Source organism: Strix uralensis, chromosome 3, assembly GCF_047716275.1.
Source record: "Strix uralensis isolate ZFMK-TIS-50842 chromosome 3, bStrUra1, whole genome shotgun sequence".
Classification (NCBI taxonomy): Eukaryota; Metazoa; Chordata; class Aves; order Strigiformes; family Strigidae; genus Strix; species Strix uralensis.
In genome coordinates, this window is record NC_133974.1 from 51,179,623 (window position 1) to 51,203,316 (window position 23,694).

The following is a 23,694-nucleotide window of genomic DNA, read 5'->3' on the forward strand; positions in this document are numbered from 1 at the left end:
ACAGGATTAGCTTGAACATAATGAATATGTTCAACAGGAACAATGCATGCAGTTTTTTGGTTTACTCTTCCAACTTGAATAACTTTTTGCTATTCTAAGATGTTAGAAGCACATTTTTTTCCTCTGGGGATTTACAGTTTCTCTTAGTGTTTTGATCACTTGTGAATAATTTGATAGAAAACCCCTTACACATGTGCCTGTGATGTACAGCATCTAGCTTGGATTTGGTTTTTGACTGATCCCTAATAGCTGAAGTTACTGTATACAACAAAAAACACTTGTAATGCTGTCAGACAGGAAAAATCTCTCTTCTGCAACTTGACTCAAATTTGTTATGTGTATAGCTCCATGAAGTTCAATAGATGTAAATACAGATTAATTATTTAAAAAGTAATAGGAAGGAATGAGCTTCCAAACATGTAGTGTTTAATTATTTAAAACCTGTAATGGAATTTCAACCCTCGCACATACCTCAGATCTCTCGTTGTGCTTGGACAAGTGCCTGAGGTTAACTGGCATGTCCCCACCTCCCAGTCATCTCCCCTCCTGTATCACAGGGTGATAAATGTGCCTGCTAGATGTGAAGAACAGTCAATATTCTCAGTCATGTCTACTAGTAAATATGCTATACTTAACTCTGTCTTCCTTTCCCCCATTACTATATTGCATCCTGCAATAAGCCATTTGTCACGTCCCACTCAGACAAGGGAGACGAGTGACTTAGATTCATAAATCCCCAACAGAGTGGACAACAGTGAGACACGTCTCAAAGTCCAGACATTTATTAACTTCCCACAATGTACTAATTGGATACACAATAATTGGCTAAGTATATAACGAGTTATGGCAAGTGATATAGTATGGCTTGTGTTACTTAATGGTAGTGAGGAAAAAGGGGAAAAAGAAAAGGAGGGAGATAGAGAGAGAGAATAGACAAATAGAGGTCACCAGTCCGGGTTTCCGCATTGGTCCCGTCCGAGTTCATCCGGGATGCATCCGTCTTCTTCATTTCTTTATGTCTTCTTTTTTCTTTCTTTCTTTCACTTCTCGCCTCCCTTCAATTTATACACACTTTTCTTGACTCCATCCCCTAGGTTGACCCACATACCTACGTATCCCATGTATGGGGAGGGGTAAGGTGCTTCATGGGATGATGTAATTAGCATGATCTTGTTAATCTTTATTAGCATATTCTGGGGTGTCAACTTTAATATGCATTTCATGGATAATGAAGCAAAGGTCAATCACTGGACAGGTGGCCCTTGAAACTTTACAAGATGCACCAGAGCAGAACTGTCCTGCCTTCACTGGGCTCCCTCCTCCAGCTGCATCGTGCGCTATCCAGGCAGCCTTATCAGCTCCAAACTCCACACTATCCACCCTGTGACTATAGTTTCACTACTTGCAAGTGTTTGAGACATTCCTCGGCTTGGAGGACCTCTGCTCCCCCTCATCCCTTATCTCTCTCTGGCCGTTTTTTTTCTTGCAGGCCTGTTTCTCTCAGGCCCTGTTTCGGGGAGTTACAAGTCATCTCACACCATTCCATATAACATTTCATATAACAAGATGTGTGCAAGTGTGTGCACATCTGTACCTAGCCACAGAGGACCAAATCCTAAAGTCAGGGCTTGGGCAAAGCCCCTCATGATTCCTGATCTCACAGAGTAGAAAGAGCCCTGTAGTAATGTTGCACGTTGGTCGTTCGATGGTGGTGGTTCAAGGCACCTGCCGTATATGATTGATTGTACTGGATGTTGTACACACATGTAGGACAACCTAATTCCCATTTCAAAAACCTCATCCTCCCCATTTTAAAAGGAGGATCAAAGATACAGACTGAAAATAAAGAACATACCAGCCTCCCAACTTTAGACACCTGCCTGATCTTACCCTCCCTTTGCTCCCTCAGCAATGGATGGGACCAGTTCAGAGCCTTAGTTAGGTTCCTGCCATGATCTAGCCTCCTGAGATGCCTACCTCTGTCCCCAGACCTCAGCTGGGCAATTAAAGTAAATACCTAAAACTGGGCCATCTGGATTATTTCACTGCCTACCCTTCCCCTTGTCCATAGGTACTCAGGAATTTTGTGTTTGCAGGGAATGACTAATGCCAATCTGGCAAGTCCCATGTCAGCACCTTAGCTACATAACCTTCCTTCTTTTACTGCTGTAAGTCACTGGATGAGGAGCACTTGGCCTGGGGTGGGTGTTAAATCTGAAGAAAAGCAAACACTTCAGTTGCATTGAACAAATACACAGTTAGGAGTCTTTGTATGTGATGGCTACTGGTCTTCATTTGCTGGTTCGATAAGGAATATTTCCAGCAGTGCTCTACCCTGTGAAATTGTTGTCAGAAGTAGTTTTGTGGAAAGACCTAGGGAAGGAGAAGGGCAGAAGAAAGCAAGACAGAGTTAGTTCTCTTTGAGGAGGAGTCTAAAGAGCATAGCATTCTTGAGAGCCTTGCTTGTGATTCACTTGCAGGTTGAGGGTTTAAATACGTTGATTTCTTTTGTCCTGGTATGCAGCTTTCACGTAGCTGCTTTGTCGCGCATGTCATGCAATGAGAAAATCATCTGCATGATCTTCTAAGTATGAAAGGGTTTGCCATGATGCATTAACATAATAAAATCCATGCAGTCACAGCGTGCATCACGCGTACAGGCAAGGAATGAGTGCCATCTACAGTAACACAATGCATTACTAAAGGGTCCTCTGTAATTGTGTTCTTTACCAAATAGTGCATCTGATGCCTTCTGCTGTAATGTACCCTCCTTGGTGAGAAATTAATACTTTGTGCCAAATTCAACTCTCAGTTACATGGTTCAAATTGAAAAAAGACAACACTGGCTTCAGTGAAGTTATCCCAGATTCATCCCAGGGTTACTAAAAATAGATTTGATTTATGTAAATAGCTGGGTGTCAGGTATGCTCCAGTGCTAAACACTTTCTAAACAGAGGAATAAGTAAGACCTTTTCATTTGAATAAGAAAGACCTAGTGGGACTTTTTTTTTTTCCACATCCATACCCTCCTTAGAAAGAGGTAGGTGTAAATCACCAAGGAAGAAGGTGCATTTTGAGAACCAGCAAATGTTTCAGGCCTGACAAAAACATTGTAGCGGGCAGCGGGCTATGTGAAGGGCTGGCCCTCCCTCCCTCAGGCACCGGTGACAAGTAAAGCTGGTTACTGCCCACCACCCTCGCAGCTGGCAGGTCCTGTCAGAGGAAGCCCAGCTTCACAGCAGGAATGTTCTTAGTAAAACAAGAGGGGCATTAGCAGAATAAGACAAGGAAGTTTGCACACACATTAGTTCACCATATGTTTGACTCTAGGCTGCAGTTTCAGACCTTTATAACTCCTCATTTATTATTTTTAAAGCTAGAATCCTGGAAAACAGTGGTTTGAGATGGGTAGGGACCATAATAGTCATGGTAAATCCTACCTACCAGAGACAGTAATTTTTTTTTCTTTTATATTTTTTTCCCTTTTTCTTTCCTCTCTTCTGTTTTTCCCTTTCTTCTTTTTCCTCTCCTCTACTCTTCTCTCCATTTGGAGGATGTGCAGGCTGTCTTCTTTTCCCTGGCCCTTATTTCAGTCTTACCTGGTCCATGTGCAAGTGCCCAAGAGTGAGCCTACCAGTTGCTCAGAATAAGCTTCTCTCCACTGGTGATTCTGTGCTAATAGAAGGGGGAAGGGGAGCTGGGTCTGTACCAATGGGTTCTGGGTTTCAGCCAGGATCAGTGCCTTGCAGCAAGAGAAAGTAGAGGGATGCAGAATGCTTCCTCTGTGCGCTGCAGAGCAATTTCCCTCACTTGGCTTCATCTTCTCCAGTCCCAAACTCCAGAGGAAATGGGAAAATGAATTCCACTCTCCATGCCCAATCTGCAAGAGATGTGACATGTCTCAGTCCTGGGCTGAAACCGATGTGACACATTGTTCCTTGATCCAGGCAGATTTTGGGTCTAGCCCAGAGTTGTTCTAATCAAATGTGGTTTCCAGAGAGAGAGAGAGAGCTGCTCTTTAAACTGAACGTATTCTGGGATGCGGGGTGGTGTGTACCCTTACCAGCAGTGAAACAAGCAATTCTCAAAGTGTGAATCACACACAGTCAAATCTGGAACAGTTTTGACTCCCTTCAAAGCTCTGTAGACTAAAACCCAGCAGTGCTCCTCTTGGCAAGTTTGGATTTTTGTCATCCATTTTTACTAACGGTCAAGTCAATCTTTCCCTAACATTATTTTTCCAAGTAAGCAGCTGATGCAGTCCCTCAAGGATTTTATATGTTTGGGAAAGGTGGGGAAGTGTGTGCAAGGGGTCTACCTCAGGTAGACAGTGAGACCCAGCCAGTTCTGCTGCAGCCCATGCTATGGCGCATATAGCATAATGGGTCCCGACCTGTAAATATTATTACATGATAAAGATTAACATGTAATAATAAAGGCTGAAGATCCCTGACCTATATAGATAGGTGGATAAAACCCATATATATATAATTCCAAAGCACCCAGAGACATCTATTCTGTAAGCCTCTTGCTTGCACAAGCATAAATCAGACGAAACAACACAAAAATCTGTGAGAGTTACACCACTGTAAAATGGCATAGGTGAGAGGAAGAATTGGACTTAGAACCCTTCATTACAGGTAAATAAAGATTTCTCAAGGTTTCAGATTGCATTCCTACTTGCTATTCTACAGACTGATATTTCAAATCTGGATGACAGTAATATTCTCTAGACCCAGTAATACTACATTTAAGTCTGAGTGATTTAATGGCTGTTCAGTGGTGATTTTGGTCCAGGTGAAGTGGTATTGGCCTCCAGCAATGCCTTAGGCTAAAAGCATCATGTGTTAGCAAAAAACATTAACCTGCCCCTCAAACCTCCTCATTATTACATTTATAGTCCTGTCAACCAACCTATGAGCCACTGGAAACATAATGGAGGGGGTTTTATTGTTATTTTTATATTCTCTTGAATATGAAAAAGAAAATATATTGGAGAAAAAATACATATAAGATATTACTAGATATAAATTCTAGACAGATGAGCCACATGGGTTATTTTCCATCTCACAATGTTACTTTGCTATATGACCAGAATAAAGTTTTGTTCAGAAAAAAAGGGTGAACATGTTTATTCAGGTACTGAATAAAAAAGTGAATTAATTAGAGAATATAAATCTTCATCTCACTTCTGACGTTATCTGCAGATGGTAGCATGAGTTTCTCAAGGGTGAAGACCTCTCATTTTGGGAGATTTTGGTCACTCAGTGAGATACTATTTGAGGCTAGTAAAGTGCCCTTTCCCCTTCTGCCTCTGAAGTTTTCCTGTACTTAACAGCATCCGTAATTCTCAAAAGAATTTGATAGAAACATTTACAGTATTAATTGCTCTCAATTTTCCTTTCTTTTCCTGATTGCTGGGGCTGGATGCAGGGAGTGCTGCAAGCCTCATGTCTACAGGTTCTCTCTCTCAGTTGACAGCTGCTCTGCAGAAGAAACCTTCTGCAGTTGATGCTTGGTCCTGTTCTGCTGTCTCTGCAGCTCCTGCATAGGAGCGAGGAGCTCCTGGCATGGCAGTGGTGCTGGCCCTCTCATCTGTCCCCTGAAGAGGGGCAGGCACTGGTTCTCAGCCCAGGTCCCTGCAGCTTGGGCACCCCAGGGAGGAAGAAGCTGCTCTGCTACTTGTGAAGCATATGGAAATATAAACTGCAGGAGATTCTCCAAAGGCATAGAAGTAAACATCCTCATGAGGAAAGAAATGCATTTCCACTCTCTGAGGGAGACGAAGGAGGGGGATTTCCTAGTGCAACCTTCTGCTGCCCCAAAGAGATGGCAGGCACTGGACCCTGTGAGGAAGTACTTCTAAGCCCCAGAAATGTTTTTCCAGCTGCTAGCTTTGTTTTCTTTCTTTTACCTTCCTGAATATTCAAAGCTGATAGTTCTTGTCCTGTTCTCAAGGTGTTTACAATGCTACCAATACTTTGCATGGCTTTACTGGCAGCAGTTTGAGGAGGTACATTTGTGTCATCTTTAGGAAGAAGAGAAGCTCTCACTGTGACACTAACAGTTTAAGGATTATAAAGCAAAGCCTCCTTGTCCTGGTTTTGGCTGGGATAGGTTAATTTTTCTTCTTAGTAGCTCAAATAGTGCTGTGTTTTGGATTCAGTATGGGATTTGGTATGAGAAGAATGTTGATAATACACTGATGTTTTCAGTTGTTGCTAAGAGGTCAAGGACTTTCCAACTTCCCATGTCCTGTCCCTTTGCAGGTGTACAAGAAGCTGTGAGGGGGCACAGCTAGAGCACCAAACCCAAATTAGCCAGTGGAATATTCCATATCATGTATCATCATGCTCAGTTTATAAAGGAGGGGAGGCCAGGAAGGAGCGGGGGTTCTCTCTCGCTTCTGGGATTGCGGTTTTGGGATCTTGGTTCTTCAGAATTGCCTGCTAGGAGCGGACTGGGTATCAGTTGTCGGGTGGTGAACAATTGCATTGTGCATTACCTGTTTGTACTTCCTATTATTGTTATTGTTTTATTTTATTTAAATTATTAAACTGTTTTTATCTCAACCTATGAGTTTCCCTTACCCCTCCAATTACTTCCCCCATCCCTTGGGCAGGGGAGGGTGAGCGAGTAGGTGCATGGTGTTTGGCTGCTGACTGGGTTTAAACCACAACACTCCTGTTGTGGAAAGGCACGTTGTGTAGTTTACCGAGACTCCCAGCTTCACCTACTCGATGTAGTTCTTGCTTCTGGCTGCTCAGTTTTCCCCCAGATTGTTTCAGGACCAGGGGACGTTTGAGAATGCACATCATGGGAAGACTTGGCATGGAAATGAAGTGTCAGAGCTCAAGGTGACCAGCACCCACATAACCTGAAACTGCTTGCCTGACCAGCAAATATGTCTGTGCCACTGGTCTGCCAAGCTGGCTTCTCCCACTGCCACCCGCAAGCTAAGGGCCATGGTGCAGACACTCAGTGGACTCCACGCATGCTTGAATTAGGCTTACCAAGAAGGAGCCCACAGGCACACTTGCATGGTCTCCTGTCAGACCAGGTTAAGTCTGGAAGAGGAACTGCCCCTTGACCTTTTTTTGTGGGCACAACACCATGCAAATGCTGGGCTACTGCTTGCAGATCTATGGCAGCCATCTGATGAGCTTGAGGCTTGATGGGAGCTTGAGAGTTGCACTTGAGACTCAATGGCTTGAGCCAGGGTTTGCTCTGCCCCACAGCCTCTTACATGACGTAGTTATGCTCAAAGGCCCATTGAGTTACAATGGGATGAGGCTTCTCAGAGCCTGCATTACTCTTGAAAAGGGCATTGAGGCTTAGATGTTCTTTAGGCATTTCTGAAATGTGAGCCTTGGTGAGACAGGTTGTCTGTCCTGCTGAAGGCATGTAAACCCCCTGCCTCTCTTTCCTGCTCTTGCCCTCCTTTCATCTTCTGCATCATCTTAATTTTATTTAGGACTTATGTCACTGCTGGAGTGGTGGTCTTAGCCAGTACTGAAACAGCAGTGTGGATGTGCCCTGTAATCAGCTCTTGTATGGTACAAGTGTAAAAACCCCACATTAAGGATTTTAAGGTTTAAATGCTGTTATTGTCCCATTCTGTGTTATTTCAGCCAGGAAGGTTTCTGGGGAGAAGAACTTCCCTCTTGGCAAGCCACACCTCACACTACATTCATTTTCCCTGAAGTTTTGCTCACCATATTGTGGGCTTCACCAGTGGTTTCAGATCCAAAGTTCCTCCTGTGGTTTCAAAGCCCCAGACTGAAGTTGAAAACACACAGCTCAGCTGTTTATATACAAAATCAAATATGTAGCCACGCTGATGAAACAAGACCCAACCTGGATTTCTATAGGGCATTAGCATAACTTACATTCATTGCTTTTGGCTGGAAACATTAAAAAGCCCCCCAACACAAAGGAATGCAAGGACTTTGAAAAGACTATGTTTTAAATGCCACAGATGACAACTGCAATGATTCAAAAAATGAAATCAATTTATCATTAGCCATTAATTACCAAATAGCTCTATTTGCTCCTTATGCTTCATGTAGCTTAGACTTTTGCATAATTAGGATGAAAAATGGAGACAGAGTGGGTCTTGCATTTAAATGACATAAAGTCAGTATTTGCTCCTCAGAAAACTATGGTAAAGATTTTTGTGAGGACAAGAAGTTTAGGAGAATTACATCAGGGAAAAGAAAAGCAAGCAAGCAGGCAAGCTTTGGTCTCTTTTAAACAGAGAGAAACTTGTCCAGGACAGTTTTAAGTTGTAGGCAACTGCAGTGTTCTGTTTTGTCAACTGTTTTTGCACAAAGCTCTAAACATTGTAAAAATCTGTTTTCCTTCACACCTAGCATCGCTACAAGCTATATTGTAACCACATTCACAGTGTGTTAGAGCCTGCCTCGGGGTTCCCTCGCAGCAGGTTTCAGCTGGAATGATTTTTTAAATTTTTTTATAATAATCACTCCATTCAAATGGAACAATCATTATAAAAAATTATCACGAGCCATCTTGGACAGAAAAATCCTGCCACAATAAACATGCTGAATGTCTTGCAATAAGCACATCGAAAATGGTGATCAAGGCTGGATAACTGCATAGAGCCACACTTTGGATTATGCCTATTAATTGTTTGACATTTGGTAGTGAAAGAGCATCAATTCCCAGTCATGACAGCTGAGGCGGGGACTTTTGTCTTGAAAGTAGAAGCTGTGAACTGCCCTCCCCCTCTGAGGACGGTCTACGTCCCTGCCCCATGGGCTAGCATGCAGCAGCTGTGGTGCTGGACACGCAGACCCCTGTGTACCCTGCTCAGACACTGGCCGTGCCCCGGGCTACCCAGTCCGTCTTGGGAAGAAGCCTGAGCAGGTCCAGGGTGGGCATTTTGGAGGAAGATTGGGTAGGGAAAGCCGGGACACCTTGGTGAGTGACAGCGGGTTGTACAGCTTCTGGCGAGGCTGCACCCACTCCATCGCTTGGCGCAGGTTGCTGGCAGCTGAATACTTTTTGTGGCATCTCACTTAGCTGGGAAAAAAGCACAACAGCATTAGGATAAGCAAAAAAGCCTTTAAATTATGAATTTCAATTCCATTATGCTGATTATCGCTAACCTCTCAAAGGAGCTTGTCATTTGCTGTTGGATCTGGGTGGAACATATTCCCCTCCTCTTCCTCACACTGACCCCATGCATCTGAGCAGAGCATGGCCGTGTCCTTCTGCAGATCTTCACCTGCTCACTTTCCCAATCAGCACAGCAGGGTGCCTGCCTTGCACTTCTTAATATTCATCCTTTTTCTGAGTCAGGAAATGCTAAAAGGGAACTCCAGTGCCTTGGAACAATCTTTATGTCAAACGAATCACCATGTGTTTGTGTGCTGAATGGCACCTTCCCAGCCCAGCGGGGGCTTTGCTTCCCCAGGGGCAGCTCCACAGGGAGACCCTCAGGAGGTGAGCAGGGCAGGGGGTGATGAGTTGGTACAGACCTCCGAGTTGATGTTTGCAGGATGGGTCAGTCCAACCCAGAGCCCCACTGGGGCCACGGCTTCTCTGTGCTCACAAGTGTTGAATACATGAACACTTGAGGTACAGCTCTTCCCCTAAAGTTTCTCAGTGCTTGGTCATGCAACAGGCTGCAGAGATGGGGCTGTGTGCAGCACTGTGGGCGGGATCTATGAGGGGATGTGTTGAGAAATTATCATTACATTTTTGGTGACCTACTCCAAAGAGGAGACTTGGTGGTGGATAAATGGAGGAAAGAAGGGAGGGAGCAGGCAACTACATTACCCAACAATCGGGGGGAGCTGGCGAGGACAGCTGGGAGAGGTTTCACACTTCTTTGCCCTTTAAAGATAGCATATAGTCTTTCAGGACAACAGATCTAGGTTTCTTTTCTTCTGATAGACTGAATTTTCCCCTGATGTCCTGCTGGGAGTGCTTCACAGCTGTGCGAGGTGGCCCAGGTGGCAAGGTGCCTTGGTGCCATGCTGCGGTAGGTGCTGGGTGATCTGCAAAGGATCTGAGTGAGATGTGTGTAAGAGCACTAGTTGTGACTCATTTGGCTGTTTACTAGAAACCTCTGTATGTGCGTTTCAAGCCAGTTCCTAATTTCTAGATTGCTGCTGTGTCCAATGTTTGGAGGGCTTCAAAAAACTTGTGCCCTTGCTGAAAAACATATGGCTGGTGTGTCAGGTTCTTGCTTGGCTGCAAGGCAGGAGTGTGTGCAGGGGGAGGGGGGTTGTCTCCTCGCCTTGCAGCTTTTGGAATGGGGTGGGAGCCTCTGCCTCCATGCCTCACACATCCTGGGTGGGTGGCAGCGTCGGAAGCTGCAGGGAAGGGCCTGAGACACAGTGTGGGCTAAAAGGAAAGGCAGCCAGGGCCAGAGTGGGCTATAGGAAATATTCAGTGGCGTCTGTGAAGCCAGAACATACGCCTGAGCATGTATGAAGAGACAGCAGTTGGATACCACAGTGGGAAAAGGGAGTAGAAACTACCTAGCAAAGTTGAATACATGGATTTTATGCCAGGAAGTGAGGTTTTGATAATCTTCAGTCCTGTGTTTCAACATTCTTGATAAGACCCTGGTCCTCAGGAAACGATGCAGCCCTCCTCTGTGCAAGGTGTTTCATGACAGCGTTTTCCTGAGCAAGGCTTCGTTAGTCTCCCTGTGGTGCTGGAGAAGCTAAAAAGGGTCTTTGCCCTAGTGACCCTTTTCTGTCCTCTCACTAAGCTTTACCAGGGACCTGATATTAGTCCAAAGTGCTGTGTATAAGGCATCGCAGAGGTGGTGTTTGAACATTACTTGTTCCTGGTTCCTCTTAGGCTGATGTAAATACCTCCGCAGACAGATTTTAGCAAATGTATTTCTTAATGAAGTAGTGTCTGATACTTGTTCAGAGGTTACTGTTGGACTACACTAATGGATGAACTTTGTGCCTGCATTTGACAGCTGATTAAAGTATTAATTACCCTTTGCCTAAACCCTGAGCATGGCCCTTTTAAGCACAGCGGGATGCCTGTGTTGTGCCTATGGGGCAACCTCATAGCCACGTCTGGACACTGCTTTGGACATTTCTATCAAAATAAAGATATGGATGCCAACAGGAATGGCTTTTTCCCCCTCTTTGTATTAGAGAAATTCAAGTGTTACAGGATCCCTTGGTCCTGGCTTCCTTGGTGTTCCCGTATCGGGTGCGAGTAGTGTTTCTGCTGATGCAGTGTCTTCTGAGTCGACTCCTGGTGTAGATTGCTGCATGTTTCACAGGAAAGCGGATGAATGATATCAAGTCATTGAGCTTATAAGTAGCACACTGGCAACACGCCACTAAAATATAAATACATTAAATGTACTGAAGGAAATGTTCATTCTGTTGTTTAGCGTTGGACATGCCCCAGTTAGGTAAATTTAATCTTCTTGAGGGTTGTTGCGTTACAGCTGAATGAGATAGGCAGTTATCTTATTACTGATCTTTTCTGTCATTCAGGGTTTGTGTTCTGGCATTCACGGCGTGAAGTGTGCTTGCCCAGGAGCAGTACTATGAGTATTTTTCAAGGGAGCTGAAGGTGCGTAGGGGATCTATTAGCACCTTATGAAGTCTGACCCTTTATCTTGGGAATGTTCACACTCCTTGTCAGGCACATCACTACCAGTCAATCCCACCTCCTTTTGGGTAGAAACGTACACAATGGTTGCTTCGTCTGTGTTTGCTAGGAAATGTCTGAAACTCAGCCTTGCACATTTATTTTCTTCCCGTGTATTCCTTTTATTAACTTGTGCTATGGGCTTTTCTGCCACAGTTCCTTCCAAGATCCCCGGCCTTGCCTCTGCTCCTGTTGAGATCAGGGGCAAGGCTCCCACCAACTCCAGGGTGAGCGGAGGCTGGCATTAAGTGTCAGACCCAAAGCCGATTGATTGCATTAAAGAGGAGTCTCTCCATTGTTTTCCATGGGTGCTGGGTCAGGCACTCCAAACATGATCCCATAGCATTAACTCTTGTGACTAATCCTGCTGAAACCCAGAGAGCTACTCCCATGCGTAAGTGCTACCAAAGCCAATGCGCAACATTAACAAGCACTCTGCAACAGTTTAGCTCTTCTCTCAGCTGTATGGTGAAGAGAAAGGATGAGGCAGGAAAAGGGAAGCAGAAGGAATAAATGAACAAAGAGATTTTGAGCCGATTGTGAAGAACAACGATGTTCTGTATGGAATGCAAGTACTTAAAAAAAATAAGACATTGGCTGTGTGTTTTACGGATAAGAAAATGTTATTTTATTGAACAGAAAGATATATATGTTTCACCTATCACATCTGAACTAATCTGTGTAGGCTTTTAGAAGAAGTCTGTAATTACTCTGAGCACGTCATTAGTTAGATGTAAAATGAATGATATTGCTCCGTTTTATTACCTCTAGTGATATAGCCATTTGTATCATAAATTCATTGACCTCATCTTAAATGATCAATCCTGTAAGACAGACTTGATTCATTAATTCTTAAGTGACATTTTTTCTCCTCCAGTAATTTCCTCCTTATTGTAAGGACTGTTGTTCTGCCTTTTAATATGGTATTGTAAGGTGTCATATTACCTGCATATGACATGCACATTTTATACTTGTGTCTTAAACAAGCAGCATAGACTGCTTATGTAAGTAGAAAGAAAGAAAGAAAGAATGAATGAATGAAAGAGAAAGAAAATAATGAAATACATGGATGTAGTAGATAGGTATTTCTCACTGATGTTAACTTCAACACTTTGAGATGTTGCATAAAATCAATGAGATAATTATTAGATATTGGGTCCATCCAGGATGTTCAGAGGAACAGAATTGCTGCCTTTAATTTCTGTGGCTTTAATTAATTTTATCTAGTGATAAAATATACAGAGCAGTCTGTGATCAATATGTGAGTGAGGCAGGCAGACTTCAGAGTTTCTTGTACCTCAGTGAATTATTGAAAACAGGAGAAATCAGTAGAGAATTTCTAAGAAGGATTTCTAAATATTTTACTGAGGAAGAGAAAATATTTGTTTAGCTAGGAGTGACATAGGAGCCCACTTGAGATAAACAAATCAATACAGCAATAAACTACTAAAGTATTTCAGTGAATTTTTCAACTGATAACTAATAAAATTAAATTATTAGAAAAGATGCCGCAAGTTTTTTGAGGGCTGTATTTTTCTTTCAGTCTGTTTAATTAAAGTCACTGAGGGGACTCTTCCTAGAAAGATAAGGAGGCTGGGTTTACTTTCTCGTATTTCTCAAGTGCTTCTTTGGCAGCAGGCTTGCAAGTTGGTTTGCTTCCTTTGCCCTGAAGGAAGGGTAAGTCTTATGTGCACCATCCCAGGACTAAATCAGGGAATCAGCTGCATCTGAAGTCCTGCCTCATTTCTTACAGCAGCCATCTCTGGGGCAGGTCTCCTCATCTTTCCCCTACAAGCAGACACTGTTTTTGTGGGTGATGGGCCAGTGTGGGCTTCATCCTGCCCCAGCCTGCCTCAGGAGCCAGCTGGGAGCTCCTGGTACCTCTTTGTGCAGCTCTTGGGGTACATGTGGAGACCGTCTGCCTCTTTGCACAGCCCTGGGGTCAAGAGCATACCCTGTAAGCGGCAGGAGGAGCACAGTGGTGTATATCTTGATTCCATACATGCAAAATAGATAGCATTTTGTGGCTACAGCAGTGAGATCTCAATCAAAAATGACCTTAAGGTAAATTCAGCAGCGTTACTGAGTTAAATAGTACCTTATTAACTCACAGCGTAGACTCACAAATTCCTCTTTTGTCTGCTTGGATAATGGTGGCAAGCCAGAAAATTTAAGGAGGACAGTTATAAGATGTTTCCATCAGATGATCCTGTGCTGACTTGCCAGGTGGGTGGCAAAACCCATACCTGTGCCAAATACCCAGGATGGTTCAGTGCCCACTGCTGCATGTTTGTGCTACTTGCGGTGAGGGGTTGCCCAACTCCGCTGCTGTCTGTGATGACCGCTGAGCCTTCTTGCAGGGCGCAGAGGGAGAGTCAATGCCTGGTAAAACCCAGGAGCCCTTGGAAGTGGGGGTGCCCCCGCTTTGCCCTGCTCAGTGCACTCCTGCTTCCCATCCGCCCAATGCCTGGGGCAATGCATGTGCCATGGCAGCAGAGGCATTTATCTCGACTCTTCTGTGCATTTGACAGCCGTTTTGTCCACATTTTTTAGGGCACTGCATCGTCAGTGTGTGTTCCGTGCAGGGCTGGACTTGTCTGTAAACATACCAGGAAATTTTCTTCCTTGCATGGGGAATCGTGCTGGAAATTCACCCGTTCCTAATGCCTCATGCATTGAGCAGCACCAGCACCCCCTCTGCTTTATCGCACGTGGGTGGCCCTGTGTGTGTGTGCCAAAGCTAAAAATCTGAACCCTGCATTCCCAAACTTCAGGCATGACTTAATAGTTGCTACTTCTCAAGTAATTATTTAGTTTGATTTAAACGTTGGGATGAAAACTTCGTGGTAGAGAGAGGGAGTGTGTGTGGAGTGTGTGAATGGGGAGGGAAGGCAGGAGAGGGAATCAAATAGCAACTTGACTGGATAACCAAAAGTTTGCAGAGTTAAGATAAATGGGCTAATAACCATAGCATATAGTGTGTGTACGTGTGCATATATATATATATATATATTAAAGATATATTACTGAAAACTCAAAAATGTCACCACTGTTTATATTAAAGGAAAGCTGAGAGTTAAATGAGATGGGTAATCAGATGCCCGACATATGTTGTTTTGAATTGTTTATATGGCCAATAGTTATTAAAATTAATTATCCTTTTAATGCAGTCTTTTCACAATCATATTCTTTTTTTTTTTTTTTGTACAAAAGATACAGTAATTTCAAAACAAGCTAATACGGACTATTTGGAAAAGGCAGAACAAACAATACCAGGATGTATTCTGACATGGTCATAGGCTCAACATGCTGATAGAAAGCACAAAAATCTCTGTCAGCGGAGTATTTTGAGAACTAATGTAAATGACAAAAATGGGTTTTTTTGTGTGTGTAAAATTCTGTCAAAAAAGTAAGGCACTGAAAAATCTGACATCTGTTTATCTGTTTATAGCTATGGCAAGATTACTCATATTAATTCTTGTTTAAAATGCCATATGAAGGAAAGGCATTTGTGCAAACAAGAGTCATATTTGAATTGTAGATCATGTCTTCACCATCTGTGAGAGCTGTTGGTGTTGCAAAATTAATGTGTTAATGAAATCACAATAATTTCTCTGAAGTAATGGATTCTGAAGCCTAGAATGACTATTTTTTGAACTTTGGTGTCTAGTGGTTTACAACTGGGAAAACCTTTCACAGCTTAATTAGTTCTGCAGCCTTACTTTTAAAAAAAATTGGCTATGCCTTCACCACACCAGTAGTAACACAGAAAAGGATTAAATGGAAAGCAGAGAAACAAACCAAAAATGAGCCTGCAATGCAAACTTTTTGCCATAGTATTTGAAAAGTTGCTAAATAGGCCCTTGCTTGCCAAGAAGTTTTACTCAAAGTGACTCGTACACGAGAGTGGGCAAACAGCTCAGAAAATAATTCCAGCTTGCCGAAACATCACAAATTGGGACTATTTGAACCTTACACAAATGTCCTGACTATTTCCAAGTTTCTCTTTGGAACGAAGGGCAAAGGATGAATGATGCTTTTTGCTTTGTGATGCCATTTTAAAATACCACACCCTTTCCAACTTACTATTTGATACCCTAAATAGAATACTAAATGTTACAGTGTGCTGCAGTTTAGTAGAAATGGTTTGCATTCATTTCCAGCAACTTTCTGAGTCCTTTTCCAGTTATACTCCTTGTGTAGTATGGCATCTCAGATGGTACAGGTGTGCTTAGATTACCACTGAGGAGTAACCACAGCCATACTCATAGAGATTTTGTATACTTACATATGTCTGTTATAACAGCTTATGCCAGCTGAGGATTCTTCTCTGTGCTTTAAGACATATAATGTACTGTATAAGGTAGAATTGAGGTCATGGGAGCCAAAAAAGGGAGTGACATTCGATTCACCAATATTTTGGAGAAAAAAAACCATAGTTTTCACAAACGTAACTTTTTTTTTTTTTTGCTAGAAAAATAATGTATTTAGAAAGCAAGTGAAAAATGACTTTTAAAATAACACTATGAAGAGAAGATTGCTTTTCTTACCTGATTTGATTTTATTACTGTGTTGTAGGTATGTGACTGGTGTAAGCACATAAGACACACAAAAGAGTATCTGGATTTTGGGGACGGGGAAAGAAGGCTTCAGTTCTGCAGTGCAAAATGTCTCAATCAGTACAAAATGGACATTTTCTACAAAGAGACACAGGCCAATCTTCCAGCTGGACTGTGCAGTACATTACATCCTCCAGTCGAAAATAAAGCAGAAGGCACTGGGGTGCAGCTGCTGACTCCAGATTCTTGGAATATACCGCTAGCAGATGCTCGGAGAAAAGCCCCATCCCCAGTGTCTGCAGCTGGCCAAATTCAAGGTCCTGGACCATCAGCATCTACCACTGCCTCTCCGTCTGACACTGCCAACTGCTCTGTCACTAAAATCCCCACGCCAGTTCCCAAACCTATTCCCATCAGTGAGAATCCAAATATTCCGCCAGTTTCTGTCCAGCCACCTGCTAGTATTGTGCCTCCAATTGGTGTCCCACCTCGCAGTCCTCCCATGGTGATGACAAACCGTGGGCCAGTTCCTCTGCCCATATTCATGGAACAGCAAATTATGCAGCAAATCCGTCCACCATTTATTCGTGGGCCGCCTCACCATGCCTCAAATCCTAACAGCCCTCTGTCAAATCCAATGATTCCTGGAATCGGTCCCCCACCAGGTGGTCCCAGAAATATGGGTCCCACCTCTAGCCCCATGCACAGGCCGATGCTTTCCCCTCATATCCATCCCCCCACAACACCTACCATGCCTGGGAATCCTCCCGGCTTGTTGCCACCTCCCCCTCCCGGAGCTCCTTTGCCCAGTCTTCCCTTTCCCCCTGTCAGCATGATGCCAAATGGTCCTATGCCTATGCCACAGATGATGAACTTTGGCTTGCCATCCCTTGCCCCGCTGGTGCCACCCCCGACTCTACTAGTGCCATATCCGGTCATTGTCCCTTTGCCCGTCCCCATCCCCATTCCCATCCCCATCCCCCACATCAATGACTCCAAACCCCCCAATGGCTTCTCCAGCAACGGCGAAAGCTTCATTCCGAGTACCTCCAGCGAGACGCCTGGGGCAAAGCCAACCAATAGCTCTTCATCCCCTCGAGAGTCAAAGCAAGGATCGTCTAAATCCTCTGACTCATCACCGAGCTGCTCAGGCCAGTCCCTAAATCAAGCTCAAGTGCTTCAGGAGCACAGTAAAAATGAAGTCGTTGACTTGACTGTCAGACCTAGTAGTCCAGTGAACAGTAAATTTGGTTTCCCCAGTGTACTACAGGGTCCACAGGACGGTGTGATAGACCTAACAGTAGGCCACCGGTCTAGGCTGCACAATGTTATCCACAGGGCTTTACACGCCCAAGTGAAAGTTGAACGTGAACCTAACAGTGTTGTAAATTTGGCTTTTGGTAACTCGGACAAAAGGAACTGCAGCGACTGCAGGGACAACTGCAGCCCAGTTGACTCAAAAACGTTACCGTGCAGTGATGGAGCTCACTGTTGTCCTGTCTCCTTGGCCTCCGGCACACCGGGACTGGAAGCCAGTGCAGCAGTGTGCAATGTCATTGTGAATGGCACGAAGAGCACGGAGGGTTCCAAAAACCCGGAGCCGCCCCAGGAGCCAAAAAAGCCCCAGCCTGCAGAGGAGCTGGCGGTGAGCGAGCTGGAGTCCGTTAAGGAGAACAACTGCGCATCAAACTGCCACCTCGAGGGAGATGTTGGCAAGAAGACTGGGGAAGAGCCCCTTACTGGGGGAGACAAACAGGACCCGAACCTTAACAATCCAGCAGACGAGGACCATGCATATGCTTTGCGGATGCTGCCCAAGACAGGTTGCGTGATCCAGCCTGTGCCAAAACCAGCAGAAAAGACTGCTATCGCACCGTGCATTATCTCAACGCCAATACTCAGCACAGGGCCAGAGGATCTGGAGCCACCATTGAAAAGGAGGTGTCTCCGAATTCGAAATCAGAATAAGTAAAGGTTTGTGTAATCACTACTGCCTTCTGTGTGAATAGAATGAGTATTTTCAGGTATGAGGTCAAACTCGTGTGGATGTGGCCTTTGTGAAACAAAAAGATACAGATTCTGATTTATTGGTATTTTTTAGAAAACTATTGTTATTTATGTTTCACTATTGTTCTTTGTGTTGTATTGCATCTGTACCTGTCACTACTCCATCCATCAGCAGCCTCATTACACTTTTGCTCACAGAACATTTCGTGATGGTGCTGGCTGTGAAGTTATTGTGCTGTGTATGTCAAAGTCAGTAGTTTTCTGCCTAGGATATGGTTTAGGTCTGGGCCATTAATCTGCTTACTTATTCCAGCTGAGTTACGCAGCAACTCAAGCCTTCATGATGATGATTGAAATTGCCCTACAGCATAGCATAGAGCAGGACGACCCAGCTGCTTCCTGCTAGCTCAGATCCAATTGACTTACCAAATGGTCATCTCCAACCATCTTACTTTGGTCTGCCTCCAGACTGCACCCTGGCTTTCAGCTGGGCTGTTCTCTGCAGAGCAAACCCCCCTCTCCCTGAACTTTCCTTCCTTGGGTATCAGTGCTTAGGGACTGCCTGCTGTTTGGGACCTGCCCACTGTAGCTTATCTCAGCAAGACCTGTGCCATGGGACTTTACTCTCTTACCGGAGTTATCTGCCTTTGTTGCAAGTCTCTCACCTTAGAAAAGCAGTTGAGGTTTCCCCCAGCCCTGTGGTTGTTATGTGTGTGTGGTTCCTGGTAGGACTACAAAGCAAGGCAGAGATATGGGTAAGTCCACCAACAACCATGGCTTGTCCAAGGACAGTGCTCCAGTGGCAGAAACCCCCTGCCCTACATTCCCTATTCCCAGCCTACTAAATCCCTCTGATAAAACAGCGCCTTTGTAAAACTGTTAGTTTAATGTACGTCTGGTGCTTCAAACCTGTGAGCAAGAAACAAATGTAATTGCATTTGTTTAGATTCACAAGCGTGGAGAACTTCTTTCAGGAAAAGGGAAAATGGTGGGTGTTGCAAGAAATCTGTTCAGCAGTAAAATACTGACGGTTTGCCGGATGTGGCTTGATGACATGCCAGATTTCATTACAAACCGTGGAATATTCTGTAGCCTCCAGTAAATCCCTGTCCCTGGTAGCACAAATAGTGACTGCAGCGGTGCAGTACGAATATTACCTTGAAGGGCTTGGCACCCACAACCAGAGATAACAGCGCAGGCTGTGGAATCTGGGCCATTGCAACATCTCCCCGCTCCATCAGTGCAGGCTAATTGCACCATCAAAGATACCAAAGTATTGTCAGGGCTCCCTTTTCATTTGTTAATGCCACATTCCCTGTGCTGGCTGCAGTGCCGGAAACATTACTTCTCTTGATCACAAACAGTATTTATTTACTTTCTTTGGTGGAACAGAACCATTATTCTTTGCTTTTGGCATGTGCTGACACATTTAAAAGATACATTTGTAAGAACAGAGGACAACTATAATTTTGTTGGACTAATAATCAATATATACAATAACTCAGAAGTCAAATGAATATTTAAAATCTTTACATGCTCCTAGGCCCTGGTATTGGGGATCCCCCTACCCACCCCTGAGGTATGGCTGGACTATACGTCCCTCTCAGCAGCAAGATCTTTATTGCAAACCCCAGTGTGCCACCTTTGGAGCTTGAAAGATTGTCTCTTCATAAATGTACACATGCTTTTATCTAGGGGCCGTGATTTGATCTTGTGCGAAGGTCACTATTTGACTGTATCCCTTTTATTTAATTCTAGGAGAGCCATGGTGAACCCATCCTTTCCCACCTTGCTCAGGTTCCCCATAGCTATGGTTTGTTTCAAGCCAGTGCTAAGAGACTCACACATTTGTGTGCTGATACCATAGTCAAATACAGGCTGGTTCTTAGCATCTATTTATACTTGCCCAGACCATCCAGGCTGCAGTAATGCCACCTCTCCAAGGTCCCGATCACAAGAGGAGTTTAGCATCATCCAGAGCCAAAGCCTTAAAACTCAAGAGAGAGTTCTGGCTTCACTGACTTGTGTATTTTTGCCTGTTGACACAATTATACATAACATCACTTCACAGATAATATTTGACAGAGAAAGTGGGCAAACTGAACAAGCTGCATTGAAAAGACAAGAAGGATGCATTATCACTCAGTTATTGTCCTCAGCTTTTTGTATTCTCTAAATGTCAATAACTGCCACTGTGGTTATCCTCAGGAATAACCATTTTCCCATTCACCAAGAGTTTTATATATTCCTTTGTCTCAGTGTAAGGGTTATCTTACAGAAAAGTTTTCAGGTTGCCAGGCAAGATTAATCTGACCCAGTATAGACATCTGGAATGAAGACACAGCTGAGCTAATTGTCTGAACTCTCTTTAAAGTCAACCTAGAGAAGCAGGCGCTTCAAAGAGACAGCTGAGCTCATCCTGAAGTCAACAGCTAAGACAGCTCAGACAAATTGTGCCTAGGAGTGCCTACTTCTCCCTGCTGTGAAGGAAACTTAGGGTGACTGGCACAGACATAGATATCCCCATAGACACTGAAAGTTAACAAACCCAGCCTAAGTGTCTGCCATGTCTCTGGGGTTTGTGCATAGCATGGCATGGTGATAGTTAGTCAGTCTGTGTTCATTCCCTCCTTTCTCTACAAAAAGAAAAGAAGTAGCTTCTATGCAGACGAGGTATGAGACCAGGCTCCTTGTGTGCTTCAAGGGAAAGAGGATACCCAAAATACTCTGCAGAAGTAAACAGCGTGATAACCATCTCATTCCAGTGGGTACCTCAGTGAAATGCGGGTGGGTTTTGAGCCTCTCAAGGCATGCTCAAGTGATTCGTGTAGCTCCGATGATTGATTTGAGGTGAGGACCCTCTGGTTTCATGCAGAGCCCTTCTTTCACTAGTGCTGGTAATAGCCAGTCCAGGGGAGCAGGAGGGCTGCTTAGATTTCTAGCCTCCCAGCAGTTTGTCTGTGAAGGCTACACAGGGCTCAGAGTTGGCCCGTGTCTGTACAGAGGGGACGAGCAGGGGGAGCAGAGCATCAGTACAGCCCCTTACTCCACAGCCCTGCCTCCGCCATTCCCATGAGGTCTTCCTGCCCAGGCCTGAGGAAGGATGGAGGCAAAACCCTGCTCCTTCGCCAGTCTGGTTGCAGGGAGGATCCCTCATGAGAGACTCCCAGCCTTATAGAAATTCTACTAAAATACAAAGAGGGTAGGAGCTGTACTAATAACTGTGTTGACTTGGGCCTTTGGAGGTTTGTATTGTTTGCACTGGCCATGCTAACCTGGGAGAAGAAAAAGTCCAGAGAATTGTCTTTTTCTTTCTTGCTCCCCACCTCCCCACCTACCCTAATAGGAAAATCTGAACATATTGCCCTAACGTACAACTTTTCCTGGATTTTATTTCCCATCAAATTGTATGAAAAGAAGGAAACTAGCCAAATATTTTTACGCTAGAGTTCTGGACAGACAGATTGAATTCATGTAATAGCAACATGGACTCTAAAAACGAATCAATGCAAGCGTGACCTCTTCAGGCAAGTTGCCAAACTCTGGATTATTTAATGTACCAATTACTTGATTATTGGAAGCACTAATCAGCAACATAATCCTTGATGTTAAAGTTTAGTCTCTCCATCAGGATGTGGACTGTGAAGCTGTTCTAGCTTGATGCAGTTCGAAGAACCAGCAAAAGATGTCTCGGTGCCAAAGTCCTACTATGATAAAGGAATGAAGCTAGGAAGAATATTCTGTTGAGTGTTCTTTTTTTCAAGTCTGAGCAACATGAGTTTCTAAAATTAGCAGTGTTAGTGTTGCCTGCCTACATGCTTTATGTCCAGGTGGGATCAGTTTTAACCCTCCAGTTTTGGTGTCAAGGTTTCCTAAAGCAAATAAATTAGGAAGCACTAAGGTCTGCTTGGATTTAACATGATAGCTATGGTAAACTAAATTAGAAAATTAAGTGGCACATGCTGAACTCACAACTAGCTTCTGTTTGTGTGTGTATGTGTGTGTGTGTTGACTAATCCTATGGTGGGGTCAGCAGGGATTTTTTTCTGCTTATGTCAGCAGAATTTCTCCCAGAAATAATGGAAATAGTAGGAGTATGGCCACCTATAGAGCCAACCCATATGTCCTGGGGTCAGCATCTGTTGGGTTATAGGACCAGACCCCCAGCTGTCTAGTCCATACATTGTAGTCATAAAAATATACAACATGCAGAACGCACCAGTTCAGATCAGAAGTAATATATATCCCACTGTGAGCTCCCCTGCCCATAATGGTCCAGAACAAGATTTCCTGCTCTGGTCAGGATTCCTGAGGCAAGGGGCGTAGCTATTAACCTCCCTTTCTTCTTTAAGAGTTTTTATCAGTCCCCTGTCACTGTAGCATATATCTACCAGCATCCTACCCTGCCCTTGCTCTGATCAGGATAGAATTTGAAGTTATACTTGAAAACAGATTTTATATATTTAAGCACATTTTTATGCTAATCATCTTCGTTGACACAGTACTATAGGCCAGAGCCTTAGCTAATTTTAACTGGATGTAGTTCCACTGGTGCTAAACTAATTTAAATCAGCAGAGTAATTGGGCTCGTACACTTAACACCTACTCTTCTGGTTCAGAAGTTTTCCTTCACCTGCCTTCTCATGACTCTACAGAAATCTTCTGTTTATCCGAAGGGAGAGAAGAGACAATGTTAGCACCACAAAGCCTTAAACACATTTGCTTGGAACTGAAGTTTTGCCCTTGAGAGCTGCCTGGCTCTAGCAGAGTGATCTTACTTTTCAAAATTGCCTGTGCAGCTTCTTCTCAGATATATTAAATCTGAAAAAGGATTTCCCAGGGAAAAAAAAATAAAAAATAAAAAATTGTTCTCAAAATGGTGAAGTATAAAATGACATACTTCCAGGGTAGCTTTCAGCTCCCACATCTTGCTGCCGGGGTGTGGGAGCGCTAACTTCCATCTCAGTGGCAGTAAATAACAGGCTCGTGGTATGCTGCTGTAGATCACTGCACACTCTTTGAAATCAAAGGAACAAGTGCTGATTTCTGATGGGTTCCTCCTGTTTTTCCATAAAACCTCCTAGGGCATATGGTTCAAATATGAAATCTGATTCTTGAACCCAGTTTAGAAAATAACTATACCTAGACTGATTTGCAAAGGTAGTCAGCATCTAGGGCTGCTGGTGAGCAAAACACGCGGCCAGAACTTCAGGCAGCAAAAAATAACATTGCACGACTGAAAGACCCACAGTAATCTGCAAAGTTTGCAGTTTCTGGAGGCTGTAGCCTACCTGACAGCTCCCAGGATCTGGGACCACTGAATTCAGAGATAATTTTGGTGCCTACTTGCCCTTATTAGTTTTAATTGTCTTGTGAAATGAAAATTACTTGAACTGAAATAAGCATCTTAATCCGTGCCATTGCCTAAACTGGTACAAACCACATTCATATTGAAACAGTGAGTTACTCA

General features: G+C 43.9%; 1 protein-coding gene across 5 annotated transcripts in view; it reads left to right on the forward strand.

Annotated features, from left to right (window-relative positions):
* SOBP (sine oculis binding protein homolog) overlaps positions 1 to 23,694 on the forward strand; it is a 119,472-nt gene that overhangs the window by 84,606 nt on the left and 11,172 nt on the right. For all 5 annotated transcript variants that reach the window (XM_074862225.1, XM_074862226.1, XM_074862227.1 and 2 more), the window contains one exon: positions 16,237 to 18,191. In XM_074862225.1, coding sequence (XP_074718326.1) covers positions 16,237 to 18,189 — 1,953 coding nt within the window. In that variant the 3' untranslated portion in view covers positions 18,190 to 18,191. The remainder of the gene's footprint in view (positions 1 to 16,236; positions 18,192 to 23,694) is intronic.